The 27176-nt window shown below is 50.8% G+C and overlaps 3 protein-coding genes across 4 annotated transcripts; all 3 read right to left on the bottom strand.

Moving 5' to 3' along the window:
- Nucleotides 1-102: 102 nt before the first annotated feature.
- NPFFR2 (neuropeptide FF receptor 2) lies at nucleotides 103-11410 on the bottom strand. Of its 2 annotated transcripts, none has more exons than XM_042026867.1 (5): nucleotides 4007-11410; nucleotides 3478-3633; nucleotides 2094-2444; nucleotides 1704-1803; nucleotides 103-1285 (listed from the first exon to the last, which is right to left on the bottom strand). In XM_042026867.1, the coding sequence occupies exons 3-5, from the start codon at nucleotides 2407-2409 to the stop codon at nucleotides 460-462; spliced, it is 1242 nt and encodes a 413-aa protein (XP_041882801.1). In that variant the 5' UTR covers nucleotides 2410-2444; nucleotides 3478-3633; nucleotides 4007-11410; the 3' UTR covers nucleotides 103-459. The 2 variants fall into 2 exon arrangements, with proteins under 2 accessions (XP_041882801.1, XP_041882802.1); XM_042026868.1 differs by having other exon boundaries at nucleotides 2094-2434.
- A 104-nt stretch (nucleotides 11411-11514) lies between these two features.
- Nucleotides 11515-16187, bottom strand: GSR (glutathione-disulfide reductase). Its single transcript, XM_042026864.1, has 13 exons — nucleotides 16044-16187; nucleotides 15265-15291; nucleotides 14920-15008; nucleotides 14384-14453; nucleotides 14072-14219; nucleotides 13896-13950; nucleotides 13720-13819; nucleotides 13198-13284; nucleotides 12844-13005; nucleotides 12521-12632; nucleotides 12307-12438; nucleotides 11992-12125; nucleotides 11515-11823 (listed from the first exon to the last, which is right to left on the bottom strand). The coding sequence occupies exons 1-13, from the start codon at nucleotides 16170-16172 to the stop codon at nucleotides 11674-11676; spliced, it is 1395 nt and encodes a 464-aa protein (XP_041882798.1). The 5' UTR covers nucleotides 16173-16187; the 3' UTR covers nucleotides 11515-11673.
- A 75-nt stretch (nucleotides 16188-16262) lies between these two features.
- Nucleotides 16263-24875, bottom strand: PPP2CB (protein phosphatase 2 catalytic subunit beta). Its single transcript, XM_042026870.1, has 7 exons — nucleotides 24628-24875; nucleotides 19986-20195; nucleotides 19589-19762; nucleotides 19273-19362; nucleotides 18488-18649; nucleotides 17543-17661; nucleotides 16263-17008 (listed from the first exon to the last, which is right to left on the bottom strand). The coding sequence occupies exons 1-7, from the start codon at nucleotides 24727-24729 to the stop codon at nucleotides 16936-16938; spliced, it is 930 nt and encodes a 309-aa protein (XP_041882804.1). The 5' UTR covers nucleotides 24730-24875; the 3' UTR covers nucleotides 16263-16935.
- Nucleotides 24876-27176: the final 2301 nt, after the last annotated feature.

The raw sequence follows: 27176 nt of genomic DNA, 5'->3' as shown, positions 1-27176 counted from the left end.
AAGTGTTTTCTCTCCTACTCATATTAAAATTTCAGTCTTTTTGGGTGACTCATATCCCCCCAAAAATCAATTTGCGTTCCCCAAAAAACATACCCCAAAAGACTTTCTTTAATCCTTTATTTCTCAAATTTCCACTTCTATTTATTTCTCTAGCTGCAATAATAATGAATAGGACAGAAATAACAAAGACAAAGGGGAGTAAATGGAATGTGATGGAAAAAGTTTAATTTTGTCATTTGGGCAGGACCCAGCTGGCGTTCACAATGTCCAGGCAGAAGCAACGTGAGCACAACCACAAGAAAACCCAGGGACTGGTGGGTTCCAGACTGTGTCTCCAGTATTTCAGTCTGTGAGAGTTACAGGATAAGGGGTTACTCCCAGGCTGAAATGTGACCACAAATATTGTTCAGGCAACCCTGTTCCAGCTGCTCTGAGAGATCTAGAGAGTCACAGCGTGTTTCACTTGATCCCATTGTTGCAGGGCTCTTTGAGATCATCCATGATCAAGTCCTGCTGGTTATTCACCCCATTTCCTTTCGTAACTGGCTTCCCCTCCTCCGTAGCTGTTTGAGGGGCTTCATCCTGGAGTGCCTGGCAGTGGGCAGCTGGCAGGATGGCGTTGCTTTGTCCTTGCTGGGAACAGAGCACCCTGGAGCAGAGCTGGAACTTGAAGACAGCCTGGAAGCCCCGTCGGAAGTTTTCATTGCAGAACCCGTAGATGATGGGGTTGATGCTGCTGTTGAAGAAGGCCAGCCAGTGAGCAAAGGGATAAATGTAGATGTTGATGAGCTGCAGCTGGAGGTCGGAAAGGCTGGCGTAGTCCGAGAGCAGCATCAGAGTCCACAGGGGAAGCCAGGACACGGTGAAAAGCAAAGTCACAACAATGAGCATTTTGATGACCTTCTGTTTCCTCTTCCACATGCTGTGCCGCTGCTCCTGGCTGCGCTTCCCTGCCCCAGGCATGGCTGTGTGGGAGAGGGAAGTGCTGATCCTGGCGTACATGATAACAATGAGTGACAGGGGAGCCAGGTAGATGTTGGCAAAGAGAACCGTCGTGTAGATCTTCCTCATTCCCGGCTCAGGCCACTCCTCCCGGCACCAGAACACCGGCCGGGTGGCATTGCCAGAGCCCAGGAGCACTCGGAAATGCTTCTCCTCCTGCACCTGCAGCAGGACAGCCGAGGGACACATGATGGCCACGGCCAGGATCCAGATGACCGCGATGATGGCCATGGCAGCGGGAATGGTCAGCTTCTGCTTGAACGGATGCACAATGCACCGGAACCTGGGGCAGAGAAGCTGTTTAAGGAATGCTTCATCACCCAGGCAAGCAGGCGCACGCATTTTAAATCGTCTGTTTTTCAGCAAGCAGAGATGGAATCATCTCCTCATCCTCCCTGTCAGTTGCTGCCTGTGCTGCTCCATTTAACCAAGGCAGGTATTAACACCTCTGCTTCACGGCTGAGGAAGAAAACAGTTCCAGGTGGGCCGGGGTAGCCCAGTTCCACCATCTTTAAGAGATACCAGTGGAGGAGCAAATTGCTCTTTCGATTTGGCCCCCCCTTTTTTTTTTTTCTTAATAGCCATAGGAGCAAAATGCATCTGATTTACTGAGGTGTTGGGAGGGTTAATGAGCAGGCTCAGCATGGCCAGGGGGCCAGGGGGAGATGAGAGTGATGGTTAGAGACTCTGCATCATCTTACCTGTCCACAGCAATAGCAACCAGAGTGAAGACGGAGGCAGAAACAGAGATTCCTTGGACCATTCCACTCATTTTGCACACCAGACTCCCAAAGGGCCACCCTGGAAGGAAACGGGCAGTTGGAAGTGCTGCCATCTCACTGCAGGACTCTGCTTAAAATCATTTGCTCTCATCTTCCATTTCCTGATAGAATGATAGACTCATGGAGTGGTTCGGATTGGAAGGGAACTCCTAGCGACCATGGAGTTCCAACCATGGCCAGGAACACCACGCCGTGGGCAGGGACACCTTGCACTAGACCTCACCTCTGACTGCAGTGACCCGGAATGCCCGCAGAGCCCCTCTGACACGCGGCCCCGGCTCTCCCCGCCCCGCGAGCGCCCCAGCCCACCTGCAATGATGTTGTCCAGGAGGGTGGTGGGCATGCAGAAGAGCCCCACCAGCAAGTCACTGACGGCCAGGTTCAGGATGAACAGGTTGGTGACCGTGCGCATGTGTTTGCTCCATAGGATGATGAAACAAACCCCCCCGTTGCCCACCATGCAGAGGAGGAAGATGAGGAGGTAGGAGGTGATGAAGACAGCGGCCACAGAAGGCTGGTGGAGGTAGAAGTCCACGTAGGAGACATTGCCTTCCAAGTAGAGGTACTCGTATGTCCCGTTATAATTCAGCGCCTGAGGCCAATCCAACGAAGAGTTTGAGTCCATTTTCTTCCTCGTGCTCTAATGTGCCCTAAAAGACACTTGTGAAAAGGTCATTTTAGTCTGCTTGCAGTTGATATGAAGGAATGGGATATTATCATTTAATATGGGATATTTTTATTTCTATATTATTAGTGCTGTTATCTGCTTGGGGTACACTGTGTGCTGAAATAAGTGTAAAGCTCACATGCTCTTGGGCAGTGGTGAGGTGGCTGAGCAACAATCACTGAAAAATCACTAATTCAATCACTGAAGAACAGGGATTAGAGCTTTCTGAAGTGGCACAAACCTTCTGCCTGCATGTATCCAAATCCAGCCCCATTTCATGAACCTGAGATGGTTTTGTGTACAGTTGGTTGATTTAATTCCCTGCTCACAAGCTACATAACTCAAAGTCTGCAGTCAAGAAGGACCACACTATGTTTAAAACATGCTGAGATACAAGAGAGCTGGGTTAATTTCCAAGCAAGTAACTTGACTTGGAGACAGCATTTTAAACTTTCTTTCCACATGTATTTTGTCTCCCAGATGAGGATGCTTAAAGAAGCAGGGGGTGGAGCAAGCAAGGGAGCAGCAAGATTAACTGGTGGCAGAAGGCATGAAATTAAAGTATGAGTGAAGATGCTTTTAAGATGCTTCAAATTCCTTAATAGAAATGGAATTTAAATTAAGGCACAAGTATCCAAATCCTGATGAGCTTGTATGAACAGCAAAGCCTCTGCAAGTGTTTTACTTTCAGGAAGCAAGTGCAGTAAAAAAAAGTATTTATACTGCTCTGCCTCAGGTTTGGAACAAGCAGAGTAGTGAAAACCCATCATGTTCTGGTCTCTTGTGCCCGTTTAGAAATGAGCAGCAGTGCAGCGTTTTAATGGGTCTGTATTTTACATACTCATTAAATGCCTGCACAGTGAGGTACAGAGACAAAAATCTGGAATCCCTCACCAAAACCTGCTGCTTGTATGTTGGAAAAAGTGTAGGAATAGTTGTACATTCTGTGGGGCTGTCCTTATGGAGAAAGGCTTATTTATCTTTATTAGTTTTTATTCAACATGCTTTCAAAATTATTGCAAGTACCTCTATTGAAATGTCTGATGTGCCAAATGCTTTCCCCGGCCAGCGCTCAGAGTCAGCCTTGTGGGAAGAGCTTCAATGCCGATTTTCCTGATTCCTGATCCTGAGGAAGCAGCACTGGTGCACTTGCAGCCAAACATGAGCTCAAGATGGGAAACGCTGGCAGAATGCAAATACAGATATTTGACAATACAAGTTGACACTGTTCCTTTAATCCCAGACCTGGAGCTGTGCTTTATAAATCTCAGGAGATGCTGTCTCACTCCATTTAAAGCCAGCATTCCTCCTGCTCCCTTGGACTTATTGTTGCTCCCTTTGCTGCTCTTCCCCACATTATTATTATTATTATTATTAACTACTAATTTTCTTCCATAATCCTTTTGCTTTTGAGAGGAGTTGCTTTAGGTAGACACTCTGGCCCGGAGAAGGTGGCTTTTGGCTCCCACCGCATTCCCAGTCCCCATGCCCAGCTGTCCCAGTTGTCCCTGTGCTGTCCCCAGCAGGTCAGGCAGACGTGCCTTTCCTTCCTTACCTGCTGGAGTTTGGCTTTTTGAGGGGTCTCTGATGGTCTGCAGCAGAAGTTCTTGGTCATTCCATGACAGGATCGTCCCTTATCACACTAAAAGCAGGAGGAATAATCATTATTTTGGAAACATAGTTTGTGTTTTCTCTCTTTTTCTGACACCGTGTTGTGAAGCAGCGGCGCCCAATCTCTTCTGTAATGATCTCTGGAATAGTTTTTGTTCCTAACTGGTAAACAAGAAGTAGTAAACAGCCTCGAGGCAAAACTGGAGCTGAGTCTCATCCCAGTTGCACTAATGAAATTTTGGCTGTGGCAGACACGGGGAAGTTGCTGTACAAACCCTGCAGATCACAGGAAATGGAAAAGCTCCACAGATTTTTATTATCCTGAAGCTGAGAGGGAGGAGGATTGGCTGGAAGGAGAAATTAAGCCAGTGCCTTGTGTTTTCACAGGGTCCTTGCCGGCTAAAACAAGCAGTGATAAATAATTGAGAGAGGCACAGAGGACAGAAACATAAATCATCCAAGAAAAGAAAAAAAAATAGTGCAATAGCTAATTGTAATAAGATGATAAACAACAGCAATTCGCTTCCACATGGTAACTTGACAAGAGCAAGGCCTCACTTCTTCATTCGATCTATCAGAGAAAATCTGCAAAGGAATAAAGTGGGAGCCTCCCTGAGTGAAAACCTGCCCCGGCTCATGTAGGGTTTCCAAACACACGAGGCTCATTCGTGGCTGCTGGAATCCCAGTCACAGCCTCCGTAGACAAATACACAGTGTAACGTCTCACAGCCTGACCAGGACAATCTCGTACCTCTGCATACAGAAAATCAGGTTTCCACTGTTAAAGTAAGAGGTCCAGCTGATTATGAAGTGATGGAATTATTTACATATTGGGCAGATGGAGGAAATCCCCTGGAGCGGCCACCACTGCTTCACCTCTGTGCACGACCCGCTGGGTTTGTCATCTTGATTTTTATGAGTAAAATATCCTCACAGAATCCTCTGAGGCTGGAACCTTCAGAGATGGGAAGAACAGCAGGAGCATGTTGTTGTAGAAAAAGAAACTTTAATGTAGTAAGTGCTAAAAAAATTGTTCTTCCCTTGTCCTGAGCTCTGTAATCAGTAATGGCACAACAAGAAGAGATTTCCCAGGGACCTTGGGAAATGATCCCTGGTCTGCTGAAAAGTGAGAAAGTCCCAGGGGCAAAATGCAGCCCCTGAAGGATGGCAAAAAGAGCAGGACATTGGTCTGTGAGTGTCTGAGAAATAAGGGAGAGAGAAATTTATGGATCATCCTCTGCCTCAGGGAACCAGGAAGAGCCAATGACTAAAAAACTAAAATGCTGTTGCACAGGAAACCCGTGCACAGACCATGGGAATCTGGGCTCATCTTTGCTTCTCTTCCAAGAGCAAGAGGGGCCTGCAGCCACACCAAACCCCCCATTCCCAGTGCCTGGGGCTCAGGCACGGGACAGGGAGTGGTGCAGGAAGCGTTGGGTCTGGGTCATGCAGGGCTGGAGCTGCCACGTACAAACTCTGGGGATGTTCATGAATTAAAATAATGGAACTTACTCTTCAAGTATTTAACTTTTTCATCCATCAGAATTTCCATGATATTTTATACGACATACCTCAGAGTGCTTTATCTCCAAATAAGCCCGAATATCCCAATAGGTTTTCAGCTAGGAGAAAAGAGCTGTGGAAGAAAAAACACCCTAAAAATAGCCAGTTGCAATAAAATAATTTTTTCTTACTGACATTTACTTTCATGAAGAAAAACAAGTGCTGAGAAGCAAATTCCTCATTTTGAAATGGGCAATCCCAAGGAGATATGCCAATCTTGGAGTTGCACACAGAGCTCTTCTCAATGGGCTTAAACTGCTTATCCTCCCATCAGAGTCATTTATCTGCACAGTCTGAGCTGGGGCCAAAGAAAATAGTTTGTCAAGGTATTTCTTTTTTAAAGATCTCAAACTTTAAATGATATGGAACAAGGCTATCAGCGGGATGACTGTAATAAACACAAGACTTACTTGCAGATTACTCACCCACTTGAGATGGGAACAGAAAACATTTCTTCCAAAGCCAAATCCCAAATGTAAATCAGGAGATGCAAATGGCAGGTGAGGCATTCACAGCAAGTTTCTTATGGCTCTGTATTTATATATATATCTATCATTTCCACCCTGCTTCATTAGAGCCGAAGCTGCTTGCCTATTCCTTGTCATTATACTCTTATTTTGTTTTACTTCATGCTCAGTCAACCTTTAAGCTTCTGAATATATTTGTTTTTTCTATTTGATGTGTCACAGGCTGTTTAAAATTTTAACTAAAATCTCAGCCAGCTGTTCCCTGAAATCAGGTTAAAGTAATATTTCCACACTCAGGCACACTTATGCAAGCCACTTTATTGAGAAGCCTGGCAAGCAATAAGATTTTAGCTGCCTTATCTTGGAAGCAAGTCCCTGTTTTAAAAGCTTTCCGTAGGCAATTACTGAAGTTCTCCCGGGATCCAGTCTCTTAAGCATCGGTTTCCCATCCATCATTGTAAACAGGGCAGGGACCCCACGAAATATCTGGACTGGTCGCAGCTTTTTCCCTGGAGAGATGCTCTAGCAGCGTTTAGCAGTGAGTGCTGGGGTTTAGTCTACAGAAACAGCTAAATCAGTGATCCCTGCCGGGCTCTTTGCAGCAGTAAACGCCCCACTAATGGGAGATGAGCCTCCTAAACTGCACCTTTCAATTCAGCCTCTGCTCATGAGTCACTCCCTGACAGCCCTGTCATTTGGGGCACTGAAACTGAGGAGAGTAATTGGGGAACAGATAGAAAGGGGTGGAAAAAAAACAACCTGAAAAGCGGGACAATGGTGAGATAGTCCCAGTGGAAGATAGAATTGGCAAACAAAATAAGTGCTTTAGGAGCCCATCAGGCAGTGAGAGCTAATTCACCAGGTACGGCAGGTAGTTTATGTCCCCCCCAAAATGGGGGGCACAGAGGATCCTGTAATCACTGCAAAGTGAATGAGCAGAGGAAAACCAAACCAATCCCAACGCACAGAGCACATCACAAGGGTTCTTCGCACCAGGTGATGTCTCTGCTTCGAGTGAAAAATGAGCAAGAGGCATAGAATTGTTTGGTTTCAATGCCTTTTGGCACAGAAATGTCATTGCCCTCTGTGAGGCAGGCATGAGAGCAAACAGCCCGTGAGCTGGGCACACGAGGGATCTGACTTAGAGCTTGTTACAACAAAGAGCATTTGACCCCTCACCCAAGTTCCTGGGCTGTGGAATATTGGATTATCCCCAACTAGAAATTAGGCAGAGCAGCCTTCCTGGCCCACGGGCAGAACAGGTGAGCTCCCTGTGCAGCACCTTGGGCTGGACCCTTAACACTTCATCACATCCCAACGTTGATTTGCCCAGAGGCAACATCTTTAGTCTTAAATAACTGTGCAGGCTGCACAGGAGAAGAACTGTCTGTGAAGGTTTAAATGCCCAGTGTCACCTCTCTAGAGAGATAATGGCTGTGGAAGGGCTGAACTCTCCCTGTACCTTCCTACCTTCTGACTGTTCCCTTTTACATCACCATCCACATCCACGAAGGGACTTTAAATACTCATTGATTTTTTTCTGTGAGCTGCTCTAAGGATTTGAATCCTTTTGGTGCTCCTGAATTTCCATTTACTGCTGCCTTCGTGACTTGATTTTAATTAATACCAAATTGTAAGCTTCACCAGGATAACATGGATAGGTACCTGTGATTGATGTCAGGAGTTTGACATGCTGAGAGGTTACCTCGGAAACCTCTTGGTTTGACTCCAGTTGAAGCCAATTCTGTTCAGTAAGTGACAGCTGCAACCCATGGTTGTCCGAACAGCAAGGACTGGAAGTCAGTTTTCCTTGCTAGGATTTTCATTTGGAAAAAAGCAGCAGCACAGGTCCATTCTTTTGGAATGAGGTGCCATCTTACAGGTACCTACCTACCAGCCTCAGGAAACGCTCCTCCTTTGCTCAGAGTTACACTCAATCCCCCTTTTTCCAGCAGAACACCCCAAACTGATCTCACTGCATTTTATAATTTGCAGCCCCTGAGGTGGTTCAGATTTAAAGGATAACACGAGGTACTTCAAGCTCCAGATGCTTTTCTCCTACTGGAGGTACCTGCTACTGATAGAAAAGCCAAATAAAATGATGTAAACTTGTCTTAGTCACGGAGGAAAAAATGAACAGCCACAGGCTCTTTTTTTTCCCAATCCTGGAGCTCTGCAGAGTGGTCCAGCTCCTAGCCCAGGTGGATTGGCCCTGCGAGCAGCAGCAATATGGGCGCTGGTGGGGGCTGTGTGTGTCCCCCAGCTCTGGAAGCCCTAAGCCAGAGGGTCAGAGGCACCTGCTGCCACTCCCGTCCCCCTCCAGTGCCTGAACCGCTCCGTATTCCAGCCTTGCCCACCCCGGTACCAACTTCGGCAGCACAAGGGGGGTTCTTGCCAGCAGGCAGGTCCCTGGCATCACCACAATCCCCATGCAGGCAGCGCTGTGCCCCCCCAGTAAATCAGGGCACCCCCAGGCAGTGGACCCAGCATCCCACCTCCCCGCACACAAAGACCTGTTGCTAACAAAGCTCCTGCAGTTTTCCCTCAGCTCCCAGCTCCAGCAGGGAGGCAGGAACAGCCCAGCTCCAGCCAAAAGCAGCCCGCAGCCCACTCCCCCAGGGTACCCCGCTTACAGGTGCCGGAGCTCCGCCGCAGCCGCTGGTTCGGCGCAGGCAGGAAGGAGGCTGCAGCCCCTGGCGCAGCGGAGAGGGCTCCCGGAGCCCCTGCAGCTCCTGCCTCAGGCAGGGAGGAGGGACAGGAGGAAGGAGGGAGCCGAGAGCCCAGCCCAAAGCCAGGCGCCAAGCGCCGGGGCTCCAAGGCAGTCACCTGCAGCCACCGCTGGCTTGGGGGGGTGCCTGGGTGGAAGTTTCTCGGATATGTTCCATTGCAGAGTCTCCCTGCTGTGCTCTGTTTGAAGCATCCCTTTGCCTGAGGAAGCTCATTCCCAGGGTCAGGAACTCACAGTTACCTCTGCAGGTGCCACCCCCGACACCCCCCATCCATTACAGTCCAGATTCTCCCCGGTGCTCTGAATGCTCCCAGCACAGCGGCATCTCTTGGACTCTGCTCCTACCTGCTGAGCTCCAGCATTTAGATCCAGGCTCTCCAGAGATTCCAGCTTTTAAATCAGGAGACTGGGAAAAGAACAGTCTGTGTGGCCCAGGAGAAACCAGGTGGCTCTTGTAGCTGAAATGGTAGGTTTTGCCTTACCTGCATAAGGTTTTTCTGGAAAGAAAAACAGCATCCCAAGGACAGACTATAGGAGAACAGGCTTCCAATTAATGATTTCATGGATGTAGGAATTATTCTTTAACAATAATGAATTCTCTATTTTTTACACTCCCCTTTTTATTCCTGGAGTAGTTTAAAAATTATTCCTTTAGCCAATCATTTAAATTTGAGAGGAAAAACAATTATGCCAATATAAATTTAAACCAACAAACTGCTTTCCAGCATAACTCAGTGTGGAATTGTAACAAGTCCGTGTGGAATCATTGTGTGCTATAAATGGAGGATAAGAAGCTCCAGCCATGCAGAGACATTGTATTAAGGGCAGCTTTGCCACATGTGATGCAGCAAATGGAATCCCAGGATCCTGAGGCGCTCACAACCGGGTGCTGTAAGGAACCACAGTTAGAGAAACCTCTGACTGAGAGAGGATCCCGAAGGCCCTGCATCCAGCTAAGAGGAATTTGTCTAAAATTCCTACCCCAGCTCTCCCTGCACACACACACTGCTGCAGTTCTCTGTCTCCCCATCACTTTCCCTGATTCACATTCCCTCTGCCTGGAAGCCCAAAACAAGGCCACTTCACTTTGGAATCCAAAGAGTTTCAGATAGAAAGGTGTTATTCACGTAAGCAACAAAATAACCGCAATGCAGGGCATTGAGATTTGCAGGAAATCGCTTTCTTCTTCCCACATACCCCGTGGAACATCAACACTGAATCTTCATCGCAGATTATTGCAGAATACTGTCTTTTTCCTTTTAAAAACAACTCAGTGAGCAGCAGGGCTGATCCATGTCCCAGGACACTTCCATGTCTTTTAAACGCCGGCCGCGCCATCTGCTGGGAGCACAAAGAAGGACACGACGCGAAAAAAACGCAAGGGGAGATCATAGAACCATCATGGAATCCCAGAACGGTTTGGGTTGGAAAGGACCTCAAGGATCATCCAGAGCCTGTTCACGCAGGCTGCTGTCCATCGGCCCCTGATTGTGGATGGATATGGAAATGATAGAGATGTTTAGGGAATGCTGATAGTTTTTCCCTCTGTTGGATAATCTGGTCATTAAAAAGGCTAATTGACTCTTCCAACAGGGAAACATTTATGCAAGAAGTGCCAAAAAACTTTTGAGTTGCTGGAAAATGAAATCTGCAAGTATCCAACTTAAAATCCCTCCGAACTGTCACCAGTCTGACTTCCATGGACTGGTCACATTGCCCAGATGTGTCCAGTCCAGCTGTAAATGCATTTGTCCATGGCATAATTTATATTTTTTTCCTGGTAAAGAGCATCTGGATGATGGAGGGGCATGGGGGGGTCAGGAAGGAGTGTGGGGGGGTAGAGGACAGGAGGCTGAGGCCCCTGCACCTCCAACAGCGTCAAGGAGCGACTCCCGGGGCTCAAACGCCCTCGGTTCCACCCCACACACTTGAACCAGCCCCGCACCCTGGGGCTGCCTCGCTCCGCCCCCCGGGTCCCACCGTCTTTCACCTGTCTGGGCTCTGTCCTCAGCCCCAAAATGCAGGATTTGGGCTCTCTGATCAAAGTCTTAAATTGCCTGGATGAGCCTCATTTCGCACCCCAAGACAGGACTTGAGGCTGTTTCGCAGCCCTAAGACTGCCCAGGTGGGGCTGGTTCCAAGTGCCAACAATGCAGGACTTTGTTTCTGAGCCGAAGAAAATGCCTGATTTATTGATTACAGGACCCTAAAGCTGGCCAAATGAGCCTGGTGCCCCCCAAACACAGGACTCAGTCTCTGTTTCCAGGACACGGAAGTGCCTGGCCCAGCCTCACCCTGGGGTGCCCCTTTCTGATCCCCAAAATCCCACAACTCTTTCTTTCCCAGCTGGGTCTGGAGCTTCCAGCCACTGGAAATGGGGCTGGAAACAGGGAATTTGATCCCTGAACCCCCAGCCTGGACTCCCTCTCGGAGCCTCAAGTGTGATGTCAGGACAGGCTGGAGAGCCTGTGGTGTTGGGACATGAGATAAAGACGAGGATGGAGCCCATCCAGGATACCCCAGCATCCACGAGCACCCCAAGGACCCTGCTGTCCTGTCCCGCCCCAGTGCCAGGGATTGCAAAGGAGGAGCCTGGCCACTGCCAGCCTTCCCCAAAACCACATCCACAGACCGTGCCAGCACCATCCGCGGTTGGGCACGGCGGGAGACAGGCACCTGAGAGCCAAAGGCAGAGACTGGCCAGCATCAGCGTGTTTACTTCCCACTCCAGAGCAAGCACACGGTACAGACACACCCTCTAGGCACCCAGCTGGCAGTAAGGCACTTTTAAAAACACGTCAAACATTCTTCCCAGCTGCAGCTGCCATCCCCGGGGTGTCCGTGCCCACAGCCTCAGCGCAGTGTCACCAGCTCCTCAGCAGAAGTGGGGTGAATGGCGACAGTGTTGTCCAGGTCGGCCTTGGTGGCCCCCATCTTGATGGCCACAGCAAAGCCCTGCAATATTTCGTCACAGCCCAGCCCTTGCATGTGCAATCCCACCACCTTTGGAGAAGAGAGAAGCCAGGTGAGACCCAAAATCCAGGCTGAGCTCTTGGGTGTGGTGCTGGGGGAGCTGGATCCCAGCCCTAGAGCCGACCACACGGGGACAACGGAACAGCCAGACATGGTCCCCACCACCCCCCAGCTGTGCCCGTGACGCCCTGCACTCACCTTCTCCTCCTTGCCAGCACACACCAGCTTCATGACACACTTCACTTTCCTCTGGGTGACAGCGTGGTACAAGGGAGTGAAGGACGTGCTGTAGATCTTAATGTTGTCCCTCCCGTGTGCGGCCATGGCCTCCTCTGCGGCAGACGCCACAGTAAGGGGGTCAGAGGGGTGCACACGGGGCATTTACAAAGAGGAGTCAAAGCCCTTTTGTCAAGGCTCGCTTGCTGGAGATGGAAACATCTCGAGCATCAAAGCAGCAGCTCTGAGCCAGTGTCCCGAGCCCCTTCATCCCCTCCGCGCCCCATCTGTCCCCACCTTCGGTGAGCCCCACGGTGCCGATGGGCGGGTGGCTGAAGACGATGGTGGGGATGTTCTCGTAGTCCAGCCGGGAGTCCTGCTTGCCCTCAAAGAGCCTGTGGGCCAGCTTCCTGCCAGCTGCGATGGCCACTGTGGGGAGGGACAGGGAGCCTGAGCCACGGCACGGTGTGGCACTGAGGGGCTCTGCAGGGAAGGGGCACGGCCGCAGTACCTGGGGTGAGGAGGGCTCTCCCACAGACATCCCCAACGGCATAGATCCCTCTCCTGGTGGTGTTCTGGTACTCATCCACAACCACATGGCCCTTGGGGTCCACCTGCACACCCTGCCATGGGAAACAGCAGCCTCAAGTGCTCCAGAAGGGATGGGACAGCCCATGGGGCACCTGTGCTGGTGGCCACAGTGTTCCCAGCTGGGGGCCAAGTTGTGGGAACACCATCCTGTGACAGGCTCCGGAGACCCAAGGGAACCCCGGAGATCCGTGGGACACCAGGAGATCCTCCCACCAGCACAGAAGGGACGTGCTGCCATCTCACCACTCGATCCAGGCACAGCCCCTCGGAGTTGGGCTCCCGCCCCACGGCCCACAGCAGGCAGTCCACATCCCGGATCACCCCCTCTGTCGGCTTGTGGCCCGGCACCGCCGAGGTCACCATCACATCCAGCAGCCCACATGGGGACTTAGTGACTCTCTTGACCTAAGGGGAACAGCAGGAGCAGCAGGAGAAGGTGCAGATGGCTTTTGCCTTGCAACAAGCAACTTTAGCCATGCTGCAGAACGAGGGATTTTGCAAAACTGTGGTCCAGCAAGCAGCACCCAAAATAGCAATCAACACCTGCCTCTGCAGGAGGAATGGGGCAAGCCACAGGGCTGCTCTGTGCATTCCTACCTGTGTGTGCTTCCAGACATCAACCCCGGTGTTCTCCAGCTCCTGGGTGCAGTTTGAGCTGATCAGGGAGTCAAAGGTTCGCAGGACCTGGGCAAGGATCCCCCCAACCCTGTCAGATGAGGGTCCGCAGGTGAAGGCACCACCTGGTAGCCCCTCCACCTGCATTTCCCTGCTCCTGGAATGCAGGAGGTTTGGGGTGCTTCTGGTTAACAAACTTCTCTGTTTGTTTCTCCATTATTTTCTTTTCCTTTCTTCCTCTTTTCAAGTCTTGACTTGAAATAAAGCTCAAGGGAGCAGATGCGGTGACACGCACGGCTGCAGAAATGCCAGGCACATGGGTGGGTGCTGCTAAAACATGTCCCCCCCAGCCTCTCCATGGCTCCCGTGCCACCATCTGCTGCGTCACTCTACCCCTGCCAACTCAGACCCTCCTTTACCAGGAAGTGACAACCAGAAAACCCCGGTGGGCTGGGATTTGACAGCCGGGCGGGAAGCGCAGGTGGGGACAGGCAGTGGCACTACCTTGTCCTGGCGGATCAGCAGGGAGGACTTGGAGCCCAGCGTGGAGAGGATCCCTGCAATTTCCACCGCGATGTAGCCGGCCCCGACAATGACGCTGCGCCTGTGGAGAAGCGACCATGCCGTGCACGGGCACCTGGAGCTGGCACCGGCTGTTGGGGCGATGAATCCCACCTTACCTGGGCAGCTCCTCCAGGTCGAAGAAGCCGTCACTGGTCATCCCCAGGCTGGCACCTGCAAAGCAGAGACTCTTTTGCACCCTTCACCTGTCCCACTTCCCCTCCCACAGCCTGCTTTGCTTCGGCTGGATAAGCCTCTCTCCAGGCTGGGAGCTGGGGAATTTCATCAGGCTCACCGGGAATTTCGCTGTCAGAAGGGACAGCCGGGCGCCCGCCCGTGGCTATAAGGATGTGAGGAGCCGTGTACTTTTTCCCCTCCACTTCGATGGTTGGCTCAGGATCAGCAGTGAACTTGCCATAGCCCCGGATGATGTCAATGTGAGCCTTAGGGGTAACAGTTATGGGATTAACAGCAGGATGAGGTGCAGGAGACACCTAATGGAGCTAGGGCTTCCACAGCTGGAGGGCGCCCATAAAAGCTGGAAAACTGGCCAAAAATCCATCACTTTTGCCCCTCGGATTGCAGGATAAACACATCCCATGCTCACCTTCTTGACATTGTTCTCATAGATGTCATTGAGGCGCCGCACGTACGCGTCACGCTTGTCCTTGATGGTCCTGAACAGAGCAGGGAATACCGTCACTGCCAGCAGATGAACCTCAGAGCTCAGGAAGAATCTGGCACTCAGTGCCATGGTCTAGCTCACAAGGTGGTGGTTGGTCAAAGGTTGGGCTCCATGATCTCAGAGGTCTTTTCCAACCTTAATGATTCTGTGAACTCAACCCCTCTGGCATGCGGCAGCCACGCCACAAAAAATCTGGCTCCCTGCCACCCTTTCCCCACCAAAGCGAGCTTTTTGTGCCCGCCTTCCCTGCATTTGTCTTTTCCAGAGTCTCTTCCCACAGCCAGTTTGCCATCCCACTTCTCTAACACACAGTAAGAATCCTGGCCACGTAATCAGCTCTGCACAACCCACGGGAGCCTGGAAGTGGGCAGGGACTCCTCTGAAGTGGACAATGGGCTGCTGCCCATGGCACACTCACTGGGAGATGCTGGTTTCCAACTGAACCCTTCCATTCTTACCTCCAGTTGAACTTGACACCGGGTGTTTCGAAGCCGTAGTCAGCGTGATCGTGGACAAACTCCGCATGGACCGCTGTGTTCCACATCACCTGCCCGCGCAAACTGCAGGTTGGCTCGGGAAGACTGCTTTGATTCTGGGAAAACCCACTCCAGGCTTCCTGATTCCTCACCTCTGCCCGGAGCACCCACGGGACACAGGAGAGCCCATGGCATCCTGATGGCTCAATACCCTCAGAGGCCCTGTTTCCTCTCCCCACACCCTGTGCCAGCACCTCCCTGGAACTTGGAAGGCACGCACACCAGACCCAACCCAAGCCACCGGAGCCGGTGGCAGAACACCCTTACCTTCTTTGGCACACACCCAACATTGACCTGGGGGAAATAAGAACAAGTCTCAGTGTCAAGGCCCAGTTTTCCAAAGGCAGTGCTCCAGAGAGCATCCCACATCAGGCTGGTACTGCATCTAAGCGCTCTGCTCAGGAAAACAAAGGCAGGATTACGAACTCCTGGCAAAAGAGGGTGTAACCGCCTTGGGAGGCTCAAGATCTTGCGGTTTGCCTACTTTTCTTCACTTCCTTGAAAGAGGATATGGAAGGTGGAGCCTTCAAACACAGGGTTTTCTCCACTGATAATCTAAAAATTATTTACTAGGAGAATGGTGTTTGCCATCCCTTGCCTGCACTTCTACGAGTATGGCAATTTTTCCAGCAGAATGCACTTAGGACACAGAACTAGAGCCTGTCCCCGGCTTGTTTGAGGAACCAGTTTGTTTCTTGGCTTGTTAGCAGCTCACCATGCTCTTGAGTTCTACTTTACCGCCTTGCAGTTCTCCTACACGGATCCAGGATCCGTCGGCATCCTGTCACCTGCCTGAAAACGGCTGGGAAGAAGCTGGTGGAGATGGGGGATTGGGATCCGTCCTGCTTCAGCACGTCCTTGCACAACGCTCGGACAGCGGGAGGGCGATTCCTTCTCTCCGGATTCCCGCACCGCGACCCTCCCCGGAGGCTCCGCCACCATGCCCGCGTCACCGGGGCCAGCGTGGGGACACCGGGGCCAGCCTCCCTCGTCCCCTGCCCCGTCCCTCCCCGCCCCGGGTGCGGGTCCACCCGCAAGTGACTCACGCAGGTGCCGCCGAGGCGGCACGGCTCCACCAGCGCGACGCGGGCGCCGAGCTCGGCCGCCCGCCGGGCCCCCGCCAGCCCCCCGGAGCCGCCGCCCAGCACCAGCAGCTCGTACGCGGCCGCCGCCATCGCTCCCGGCTCGGTCTGGCCCCGGCGCCCCGCCCCGGAACCGCCCCCGGGCCGCGCCGGCCCCCTCCCGGCCCTGCACGACACCACGTGTTGGGGCTGACAACGGCGAGTTTATTGGTTCAGGTACAGCGAGGAGGATTGCAAGCACTTCCAGGACAAATATACAGAGGGGAAGGGGGGGAATAACAAAAGAGAAAACAAAATAAACAAAATACCCCAAAACAAACAAAAAAAAGGGGGCAGGATCAGCACAGAACGGGAATAGAGCTAAAAAGGGAACGCTTTTATCTGGGTTATGACAACATACTCCCAAGCAGGAATTGCTTCCTTTCTCCAGTTAAGTTGAGCGGTCTTTCCAATAAAATAAAGAGTGGTGGGGGATGAAGTTAGTGTGCACTTCCCTGGAAAACAAACTCTAATTCATGCCAGTTAAACACTAGAACTAAAAACGTACAAAGAAGCATCAAAGGAGATGAAGTGTTGTTAAAGAGTTACCTTTTCCTCTCTGAACAGTCCAGAAGGAAAACAATGACTACAAATACAGCAGGCAAACTGACTTTCGGGCTGATGGGCATGGGAGAGAGAGAGAGTGTCGTAAGGAATTCAGTCTCAAGTTGTGCTAAATGCTCTTCGTCCTCTGTATGGCACATTTTGGTCCATGATGGGGATTTGAGACGAACCCTGATTTCTTACAGAAACGTGTAAATATTGTTGCTTTTTTAAAATGCCAGGTGTACTTCCTTCTACAAAGGTTGGGAGAGGTTTATAGGAAGTAGTCTGGGGTACGACGGGTAACATGAGGCTCTCCACGACGAGGTGCTGGGTCAAACTGGAGGCTGCAGGAAAGAAAAAGGGATCACTTACCCTCCTCCACAAGTCATTTTGCAGTCCCACGATAAATACCAGGCTTGCTCTCCGGCTGCTATCGCTCTACTCACCCCAGCTGCTTCCACATAAAACACTCCAAGTCCCAAAACGAGAATTCACGGGAGTTGAAACTCATCAGAGTGACCCAGCAGCCTGTCACTGCTTTCTTGTGGGAGCAGCTCAATGCACAATTGAGACCCCCTCACCCCTATTTACAAAGCTCAGTGCTACCAAAGATTAAAACAAATACATAAATCCATCTGTTTTTACTGTCTCCATCAAGCTTGGGCAATAAAGGGATTGAAGTGCAAAGGCTCCAACTCTCCAGACAGCCAGGAAGAGGAGCTTTGAGGAGCTTAACTCACTGCTTATTTTAAGGCACAGTACACATTAATTCCAGAGTGGTGTGAGCTGGCTTTTCATGGAAGAACCCCTTTGGGAATGACCAGCCATTCCTCACAGAGTGGTTAGAAAGAGAGCCCAGCCCAAGCCAGGATACTCACAAGGAATATTTTAAAGTGTCATCTAGTTCCATGATAGCAGCCTGGTTCCCACAGCGGTAGCAGTAATTGGGGGCACTGAAGATGGTAACCACATTCCGGTCGTGGCACCAGTTATAACCCTGCCAGGAAGAGAGCGAAAAAGAAAAGGTCTCTGTTAAACCTCAGGCCACCCAAAGTTCCTCTTCAGGCCTGAAACTCTCCGAGGCACTTGTGAAACTGAAGATTTCTTGAAGTATTTCCAACCTACTCAGTTTTGCTTCAAAATACGTGCTTTACCGCAAAAAGCAGCAGCAGGTACCTGGAAAACCAGCTTCAAGTAGGCTACAGGAGATCACTCGCTCCTCACTTGTAAATTATGGATTCTACCACAAAAAACCCTTGGGACTTTTAGGGGTGCCTTCAGCTTTCATCCACCACAAGTGACAATTTGCCTGCTGGATGCCAGTGACTTCTGACACACGCTTCTGCTTAAGGGATCTACCTGCACTAGATTCTAAAAATGCATCTGCTCCATTGACCCACCTGGCATTTTTCCAGCAAGACATCCAAGAATAGCCTGTGGACAGCCAAAAATGGCATAATCCCTGTCACATCTGACTGCCGAGTACTACGGGACAAGCTGTCGGATGCAGCAGCAGTCAAAGCAAGAGCAGCCAGCGTGGAAGGAGATTATTCCTGCCACAAACGGGGTGTGATACGGTCCCTTTGGCAATTCACTTGGAGGGGGAAATTTGCTTGGAAAGGGCAGAAGATGCCCTTATTTAGGCTGCAGGTCAAAGCATGTGATTTTAGGTTGTTTATCATTTTCACATAACTAGAGCCTCTCTTCGGTACTGACCTGCTTAAGATTTAGACATTAACCAACCCGTGAGTGGAAGGTGTCCCAGTGGAGACCTCCACGGGCCCCTGTTTTGTTAGCCCTGGCTAGCAGAGTGCTTGCCCTACCTCCATGACCAGCTGGTGAGCACGGGAGACCAGTGTGAGACCATTGGCGTGGTTGAAGGTTTCGGAAATATCCTGTCCGAAGGTGTAGCCAGCACCACGTGGAGAAATGCCCCAGCCGCCACGGTCATCCGGATCCGACCACAACAGATCACACATCGGACCCTTGGGAAAGATTCGAAGTTCTTTGTCAGATCACTGGCAAGATGCTTAAACATGGTTTATTTACACTAACAAGACTGCCAGCACGTCCTTCTCGGCACAAGGCACGTGAGGAGTTTACTGAACACACATCTGCGAGCCCCAGCCACTCCCAACACTAAGTCCAGCTGCTCCGGGAGCTCCAAGCGTGGTTTTTCAGTCCAGATTTCAGGCCCCAGGAAGCGATAACAAGGTGAAACACCTGTTGAAAAGGATGGACTAGATGGGGAGGAAGGATGGGGACACAGTGTGGCTTCACACAGTGGCTGTCAGTTCACAACCACATCTGTGATGAGGCTGAAGATAGCGGACACCTTCCTCTGCCAAATCCTGCTCTTGGGAGTCAGACTGAAAGCACAAAAAACCCCGTGATTCTGGGGGAAACAGCTGAGAAACCCCCACAGCTCTCCTTTTTTAGGCTGCTGTAATCAAAGCACGCTGACTTGTGTGTGTTTTGCCCAAATGTTCATCTGCTCTAACTCTTGGAAAGGCCATAATCCAAGAGTAACCGTGTGTTTAAAGGGATTGCAATGTGAAGATGTATTTGCATTTTCCATACATTTCTGAAGCATTTCCTTTCCTATTACCTCGTGTGGAACTTCCTGCAGGCGGTCCAGAGCCCTGATATGATCCAGTGTATCTATGGATGGAGAGAGGCCACCATGGAGGCAGAATATCTGTTCCAGAAAAAAAAAAGAGCAATCCATTAAGTGCATATTGTTAAGGGAAGAATGATCTCTACCCCAGCTGCGTTTAACTCTGTTAACACTCACTTACAACTCCAGCCATCTCGCCCTCGGATCACAAGTTAAGGGAGCTTGTCTGAGACTGTTCATGTGAATGTCAGACAACACAACCTGCAGAAATCTATGGAAGGGAGGGTTTTCCTTATCCCAGGCTTACCTGGCCATCTACTAGAGCTGTGAGTGGAAGGTAATCAAACAGGTCTGTGAAGTACTTCCAGACGTTGGCGTTGCCGTACTTGCGCAGGCACTCGTCGTAGAAGCCGTAGACTTGTGTGATTTGCCTGCTCTCGTGGTTGCCCCTCAGTATCGTGATGCGCTCCGGGTACCGCACCTGGGGACAGAGAAAACGCTTCCTTAGCACAGGGATGGAAAGAAACAGTAATGGAATACCACAAACAGCAGACAAGCACTCTGCTCCCAGCACGTGTCCACTGACAAGGATCAATTTACACCCGTTACACTCAAGCCAACAGCAGCGTCACGGGAGGAGCAAATTGTGCTGGAGAAAATTGTTTCCAGCTCCTGAGTTTTGCCCCAAATCTCTCAAGCCGTACCTTCAACGCCACCAGGAGAGTCACTGTCTCCACTGAGTAATAGCCTCTGTCCACGTAGTCTCCCATGAACAGGTAGTTTGTGTCTGGAGACTTCCCACCGATCCTGAAGAGTTCCATAAGGTCGTGGAACTGCCCGTGGACATCTCCGCAGACGGTGACGGGGCAGCGTACCTCTTGCACATTTGATTCCTTTGTAAGGATTTCTTTAGCCTGGCAAGAAAAACACATTTAGGACAAACAGGTAGGAAGCTCCTCCAGAAGCAGGTGATGTTATTCCACTGCATCCCTGCTGGAAACCCAGTTTCATCCCTGCTGCTCAAGCTGACCACTGGAAAAACAGTTTGGTGGGTGAGCACAGACAAGGGGTGTTACCCAAATCCCAGGGCACGGAGATGAGCAGGTTTACTACAGCAAGACCAGATTCCCTTGCCCAGGGCACATGTTGCCTCCTGCAATTCCAATCCTCTTCCAAGCACAACAGTTTAGCAACCTCTACAGGCAACTCACATACAACTGGAAAGCAAAAACAGAGGCAACTGGAACACATGGAGCCACAACCAGCTTCCCTGGCTATACCCAGCTGGCAACGAAACGACCACAGATGGAGGGACGGCATCCCTGGATTTAGTCATCTCTTCTTCCACACCCAGCAGCTCCTCTGCTAATTACAGCCATGCAATGTAGCCTATCTGCATCACCTTACTATCCTTATCAAATACCAGGTTTGTTGTGCTGCCTCCAGCTCACTGACTGATGCTGATCGGCGCTCCAGGCACATCTGAGGCACAGGGAACACCCACAGGACGGCTCCATCTGATCCGAACAAAAGGGCTGGAAGATCACCAGCACTGAGCAGTCACCAGCAGGTGATGATCTGGGTATTCCTTGCCATATCCCTTAGCTGAGGCTCATCCTGTGCTGCCAGGAGGGTGCTGCTTCCCAAGGATACCCTCTGTGGGCTTCCTGAGGATGCCTGCATTCCCACTCCAATGTTTGCTGCCTTGCCTCTTTTAGAAAAACATGTATTTGGAAGAAAGAACTAAACCCCAAGCAGTTTGGACTGCATCCAGCACGTTCTTTGCACAGAACCTAACCCAAGGGATGAGACCCTGATCCTTAAAGTCACATCCTGCCCATGGACTTGGTGACATGGGGTCTGCCTTACACTTCTAACATGACTGGGAACTGCTGAACGTGTTGTATTTGAGTGCAGTAGTAGCACTCGAATTCTGCTCACACATCTCTAAAAGCATTTATAGCGCCTTCTGAGAGCTTCCACCCTCTGGGAGAGACAAATATAAATCCACAAAACAGCTGCTCCGTGTGTTCTGACTGTTGCACAAAGCAACAGGCAGGGGTTTGTTCCAAGCTGGAGCTCAGCAGGGCTCCTTTTCCACAGGAACAGGGCAAATATGTTCACTTTACATCTATCCTAGGAAGGGGGTCCAGCCCACGAACTGAAATGCTGGTGCTAGGAGAATCCAGAAGTTTCCCCTGATGAGGAAGGAGGAGCTGGCAGGTGACGAGGAGCAGCTCCTTACGCTGCCAACCAGCTGTTCCCCTGCAGCCCATTTTAGCTCGCCCTGCGGACACTCATCCGTGCACGTGGACAGATCCAGTCTGTCATTTTAACTCTGCAGAGCTGGTTTAGCTCAGGCTCAGGAGTCCCAGTTTGCCCTCACACAATGATTTTCTAATGCAGAACAAGACCTTAAAAATCTTCAGCATCAACAGAAACACCCCAGAAAAGCAGTGACTAACCAGTGCATCTCCCTGCAGTGTGAACGTTGAAATCAAATGACTTAAAATAAAAAGCATTATTACAAAGCAAAAATAAAAACCTCTGATGCAAGCAGGCTGCCTGGCATCATCATCACTTACTTAATCCAGGAGGTTAATAAATAACTATGCCTTAAAGTCAAATTTTAGCTACCTTTGTTGCAGAAAACAGTGACTAATGGTATCAGCTTCCTATGCATCTGTCCCACTTGTGCTGGATGAAAACCATATCCAGGTCAGGATAAAAAGCAGCAGCTTTTAGATGTTTTTATTAAATAAACCTCCCTCGTATTAAATAAACCAAACCAACGGTTGCCATGTCTGTGCTCAAAGAGACTTTGAAGAGCAGCCTGTTTGTTGGCTGTGAGCTTGCCCTTCACCTCAACATTGTGTGCTTTTGAAGAGCCTTGGACAGCAGGGAGACTCCACTCCTTCTGGAATATTCTTTCCCTCAGCTCGGTCTGACCCACAGAGGCTCTTTCTCTAGGACTCTGAAGCCAGGCATGGAGTTTGTGATCAAAATTCACCTGCACCTCCATCCCACCAACTGCCACAGACCAAACTATTGTGCCAGCAAGTGGGCTGAGGATATTCTGGAGCTTGTCCAGAACGAGAACCAACCAAGGGAGACAGAAGCCAGAGGGAAGGCAGGGATGGAGCTGTCCCACCCTTCAGGAACAAGGCAGCAGTGACATCCCGGAGCCTCTGCCAAGGCGCTCCCAGAGGTACCTGGGCCAGCACCCCCCAGGATGAGCATCACCAACAGAGAGACGAAACATTCCCAGCCACGACGCGACACAACGCTGGAAATTTCACACAACCGGACCATGCCCCTTCTTACACCTTCAAAGAACAAGGAGAGGAAAGAGAAGCTACAAGGAGAGGGATGGTTATGGAAGGCTGCTTGTTTAATTCACGAGACAGCCTTTGCCTTGCCTTCTTTCATATCCCATTTCACTATCTTTGTGAAAACCCCTTTTGCCTGGATTAAGCAGGATGGCTCTCAGCTCCCTCACCTGCACCCCAAACATGCAAGTCCCAGCAGTGATCAGAATGTATCCTTCTATCTTCCTCTGAATTTCTGCAGGATTTGAGCTAATTTTCATTTTAAAGACCAGCAGAACAGGAACAACATTCTCAAGCTGAGAGGTGGCACCTCCATCATCCACGTGAAGCACACGGGGCTGCTCAAGCGATGCTGTCACTGGGCAGGTGAAGACAGACTGCCACTCTTACAGGTGCACATTTCAACAGCTTTAAAGAGTGCCAAATCACTTGGCACAGTTCCATCATGTCCAACCCTTCCCTCATCGCTGTCCACTATGCCAGTACTTAAAACCAAGAACGACCCACACAGGCAACTCTGGGATTCTGTTGGGGGGTTTTTCCCCCCCACTTCCTTGTGATTTTTTGTTTTAGTACTGAGTTCTTCCACAAACTGAAACCTGAGGCAAGAAGTACTACTGTGCTTGGCCTCTTTGAAATCAGCCCCAAAAACAGGGGTGCTAGGAAAGTGTTTTGGAGGAAAGGATTTCTCCAAATATTATTTCAAAGAAACCAACTAAACCAGCTTTGTGGCAGGGCTGCACACCCTGAGGTTTTTGTAAGCTCCTCTCCTGGGTGACACAACCACTCCCCAAAACTTAAACAAGCCAAGTCAGAGCATGGCACAGTGTTTCCTTCATGCCCCAGTCGTTTCCAACAGTTTCCAGCAGCCTGGAAGAACGAGGTGCTGTGACAGATGACACACCGACCTGTCACCTGCAGGACAAACACCCTCCCCACCTCCAGCTGAGCTTTCCTATCCAGCTTCTCCCTATTTCCTGCGTGTTCAGCCACAGTCTGCTGGCATCGTCCTCCAGCTTCCCAAAACACAGCAGCCACAACTCCAGCTTCTCAAACAGCCACAGCTCCCTCACAACTGATGGAGCTCTGGAGAAAGAGGCACAAAACAAATGCACAGCCCCAGCATGGGATTAAAAAAATGGAAAAGGGGGGAAGAAAACAGAAACTGTGGGGAGGTTAGGTAGATGTCAGGATCACTGCTGGAAACATCTGCCAAGGAAAATCTGCACTTGGTCACAGACTGCAGTGTTAAGGGAGGGTTCACACAGACCTATGGGACTGCTCAGACAACACCCAGCACAAGTCTAAGGATCTTTCTCCTGATGGGAAAAAAAGGCTCTTGCCAGCCTCCACTAAACAAATCCAAGCAGGCATTTGCCAAGGACTGTCCGAACCACAGTCCGGAATAGCAGACAGTGTCCTTTATGTGACCAGTCCTCCTTCTATTTTGGTCCCCCTCAGCAGGCTGCGAGCCTCTGTTTGGGTCTCACTTCTGCTCCCTCTGCTTCCCGAGATCCCACCTAGGAAGTTCAAGAGGGTTTCCTCACTGACTTGGAACTGATTTTCCAGCGTGTGGCTCCTCCCTGTTGTCTAGGATACCAGGACGTGAGACACCCCACAGGCAGCACCCCGGTCTCCCCGTGCTGGATAGCCCAGAGGCAGCATCCTGGTCACCCAATGCCCAATCTCATAAGAACCACCTCAGTCATCCCGTGCCGGATATCCCACAGGCACCATCCTGCTCTCCCAAAGCCCACAGGCACCACCCGCCCTCCCAACGCCAAATATCCCACACGCACCACCCGCTCTCCCAGTGCCTGATATCCCACCAGTCGCATCCCCGTCTCCCAAAACCCCATATCCCACAGGCACCAGCCCGCTCTCCCAACGCCCGGTATTCCACAGGCACCACTCCGCCTCCCAATGCCCGATATCCCACCGGCCACAACCCCGTCTCGCAATGCCGGGTATGCCACGGGCACACCCCGCCCTCCCAACGTCCGGGCCCCGCACTCACCTTCTCGCAGAGGCTGCGGACCTGGCTCTCGCTCAGCTGCCGGCACTCGTTCAGCTGCTCGATCCACTGGTCCAGCTCCTTGGCAAAGCCCTTCTCCTCCATGGCGGGGGGGCCGGGCGGGCCCCCCGAGGCCCGGGCCCGCCTGTGGGTGCCGGCGGCGGCGGCCGGGGACGCGCGGCCCGTTCGGCTCTGCTCCGCTCCGCGTAATGGCGGCGCCCCCCGCCTGCCGCGGCTGCTGCGCACTTCCGGCCACGCCCACCACCGCGTGCGGCGCGCGCCGGCGCTTCCGGCGCGCCGCGTCTGCCTCAGAGCCACGCCCCCCCCGGGCTCGCGCCCCGGCAGCCCCGCCCCCGCTCCCCTCGGGCCGCCCTGAGGCCGTGGCGGCTCCGCAGCCCAAGGGCGCCTGACACAGCCTGCGCTCTTTTCTCCAAGGAAAAATAAATAAAATGCTCTTTTCTCGGTAAGGAAAAAGGATAAAGTCACAGGCTTTTGCAGCCGCTCGGGGTGTCGAGTCCCAAGCGTTGGCAGCAGGGCCCGGGAATGAAGCAATCCCTGTCCGCCTTTCAGTAAATGTGCGTTTTTAATTCCTTTCACCATATTCCTGTGAAATATTGTGGAGCAATACTCAGAACTGGAGCACATATACCATGATGTACCTAATACGACACACGGTTAGTGAATATAAGCAGTAAAAATTAATATACTTCATTGCAATCTGGCACTCTATTCATCTCGCTCTCAGCTAAATTGTGGCAGACCTGCCCAAATTTCTACCCACTGCTCGTTATTTATCTCCCGCAATTTCGGACTCGCTCTACTGTCTCCTCTGCACCAAAATGGAGTAATAATATCGTGATAATGATGCAATAACTGAGGCTATGACACTGCTACAGTCTGAAGTGCTGCATACATTCCAGTTCTGAGTGCCCAGCCCAGGCAGCAAGGACTGGGATTTTAGGAGACGACTGAGGGAAAACTTTCCTAGGATTTTTAGCAGGATAAGATAGATCAAGTCCATGTGGTATGTTTTTTCATGTCAGATGAGAAGGCTGAGGTTTGCTGAGGAGCTACTCAGGCTGTTCCACCAGGAACACTGACACCAGTCACAGTTCCCTTAATCTCTGCTGGGTATAGCAGATGGACTTGTGGACTTCACCCTGAAGTGAGGGAAAAAACTAAAGGATTCAAAACATCACATCCCTAAAGTGAATTTTCCAACTAAAAATACAGCTAGCAAAGTAAAAGAGAGCAATTTATATAAAATGTAACTTTGTAGCTACTGTTGTAGATGACAATCGCTCAGCATTCCTGTTCCCAAGAAAGATAGCTGCCAGGAACTGTTCCCACTCCTCTGGCCATTTTATTTGCTGATTTGTTTTCCAGAAGATTATTTTTAACCATGTTGCCCATGTTTGTGACACTGCAGCAAAGAACAGCCATGGGAAAAGGCAAACCCTGCCTCATGGCAGTGGACCATAAATCTTCCCACCCCGGAGCTTCCCAAGGACAGCATGCACTCCGTGCCTTCAGAAGCGTAAGGGAGAGCAGCATCCCCCATAAAAATCATCCCTGGCTTGTCAAAAATGACCCAAAAAAGGGCATCCCGAGCCTCAGGAGGTCAGCCTTAAAACAAATGCTGAGCAGCTTTTATTCGTCTTTCAATTTCTTGAGGTTTCTTCGTAATCTAATTCAAGGAAACAAAGTACAGACATGTGGACACGCACGCTTTGGTGGTAAGTTTCTATTTACTGACTCCTTGCCACCATTAAAATGTTTAATAGGAAAACCTTCAATGGAAAGCTCGAGCTGAGATATTTCTCTTGGCTCCTTGTCAGAAATAAAGAGGTTTCTGAGGTATCGATCCGATGGCAGGTCCTCGCTGAGGACCAGCAAAAGCTCGCACCTACAGCTGTGCAGCCTGAGCCAGGCCCAGCCTCAGAGCAACACGACGTGGTTTATTTGAAAGAGGGAGCTCTTGGGATGAGCTCTGGATTTTCCTGCAAAGGAGTGGCAGCGACAGAGCCTGCGGAATCTCCCGGCAGCAGTGGGGGACATTCATCAGGCTCCCTGGCACGGAAAACTGACAAGCCTCACTGAGAGGGAATTAATGAAGGCAGGATTTTCCACCACCTTCTCTAAAATCTCATCATTTCTGTGCTAGGACCTTCTAAAAAGGCAATGCTGCTGAAGTGGCATAAAAGGCCACTTTATTAAAAAATACATTAATGTTGGCTGTGTAACATCCCCCCCCCCCCCCCCCCGGGATATCTTGCTTTCTTATTTTTGTGATTTTTCAACTGAAACTTGGCTTTTTAGGGTGTGACACAAAACACAAGAGAAAAAGCAGAGAAAAATTACTCACGGCCACCACTGCCTATGGAAGGTATTATCCACTGCTTCCCAAAGAATGCTGGACTCCTAACAGTGCACCTGTGTTTTAGAGAGGGGAAAAAACCACCCCCACAGTGAATAAATAAAATAAATCAGTGAAGCTCTTCCTTCTGCCAGCAGCTGAGGGTGCACAAACCCAGCGGGAGCTGCTCCAAGGG

The sequence above is a fragment of the Corvus kubaryi genome, unplaced genomic scaffold, assembly GCF_017639235.1.
Source record: "Corvus kubaryi isolate FWS band 111438036 unplaced genomic scaffold, C.kubaryi_AGA036_p1.0 37292, whole genome shotgun sequence".
Classification (NCBI taxonomy): Eukaryota; Metazoa; Chordata; class Aves; order Passeriformes; family Corvidae; genus Corvus; species Corvus kubaryi.
This window is presented reverse-complemented; position numbering and strand designations above follow the sequence as displayed.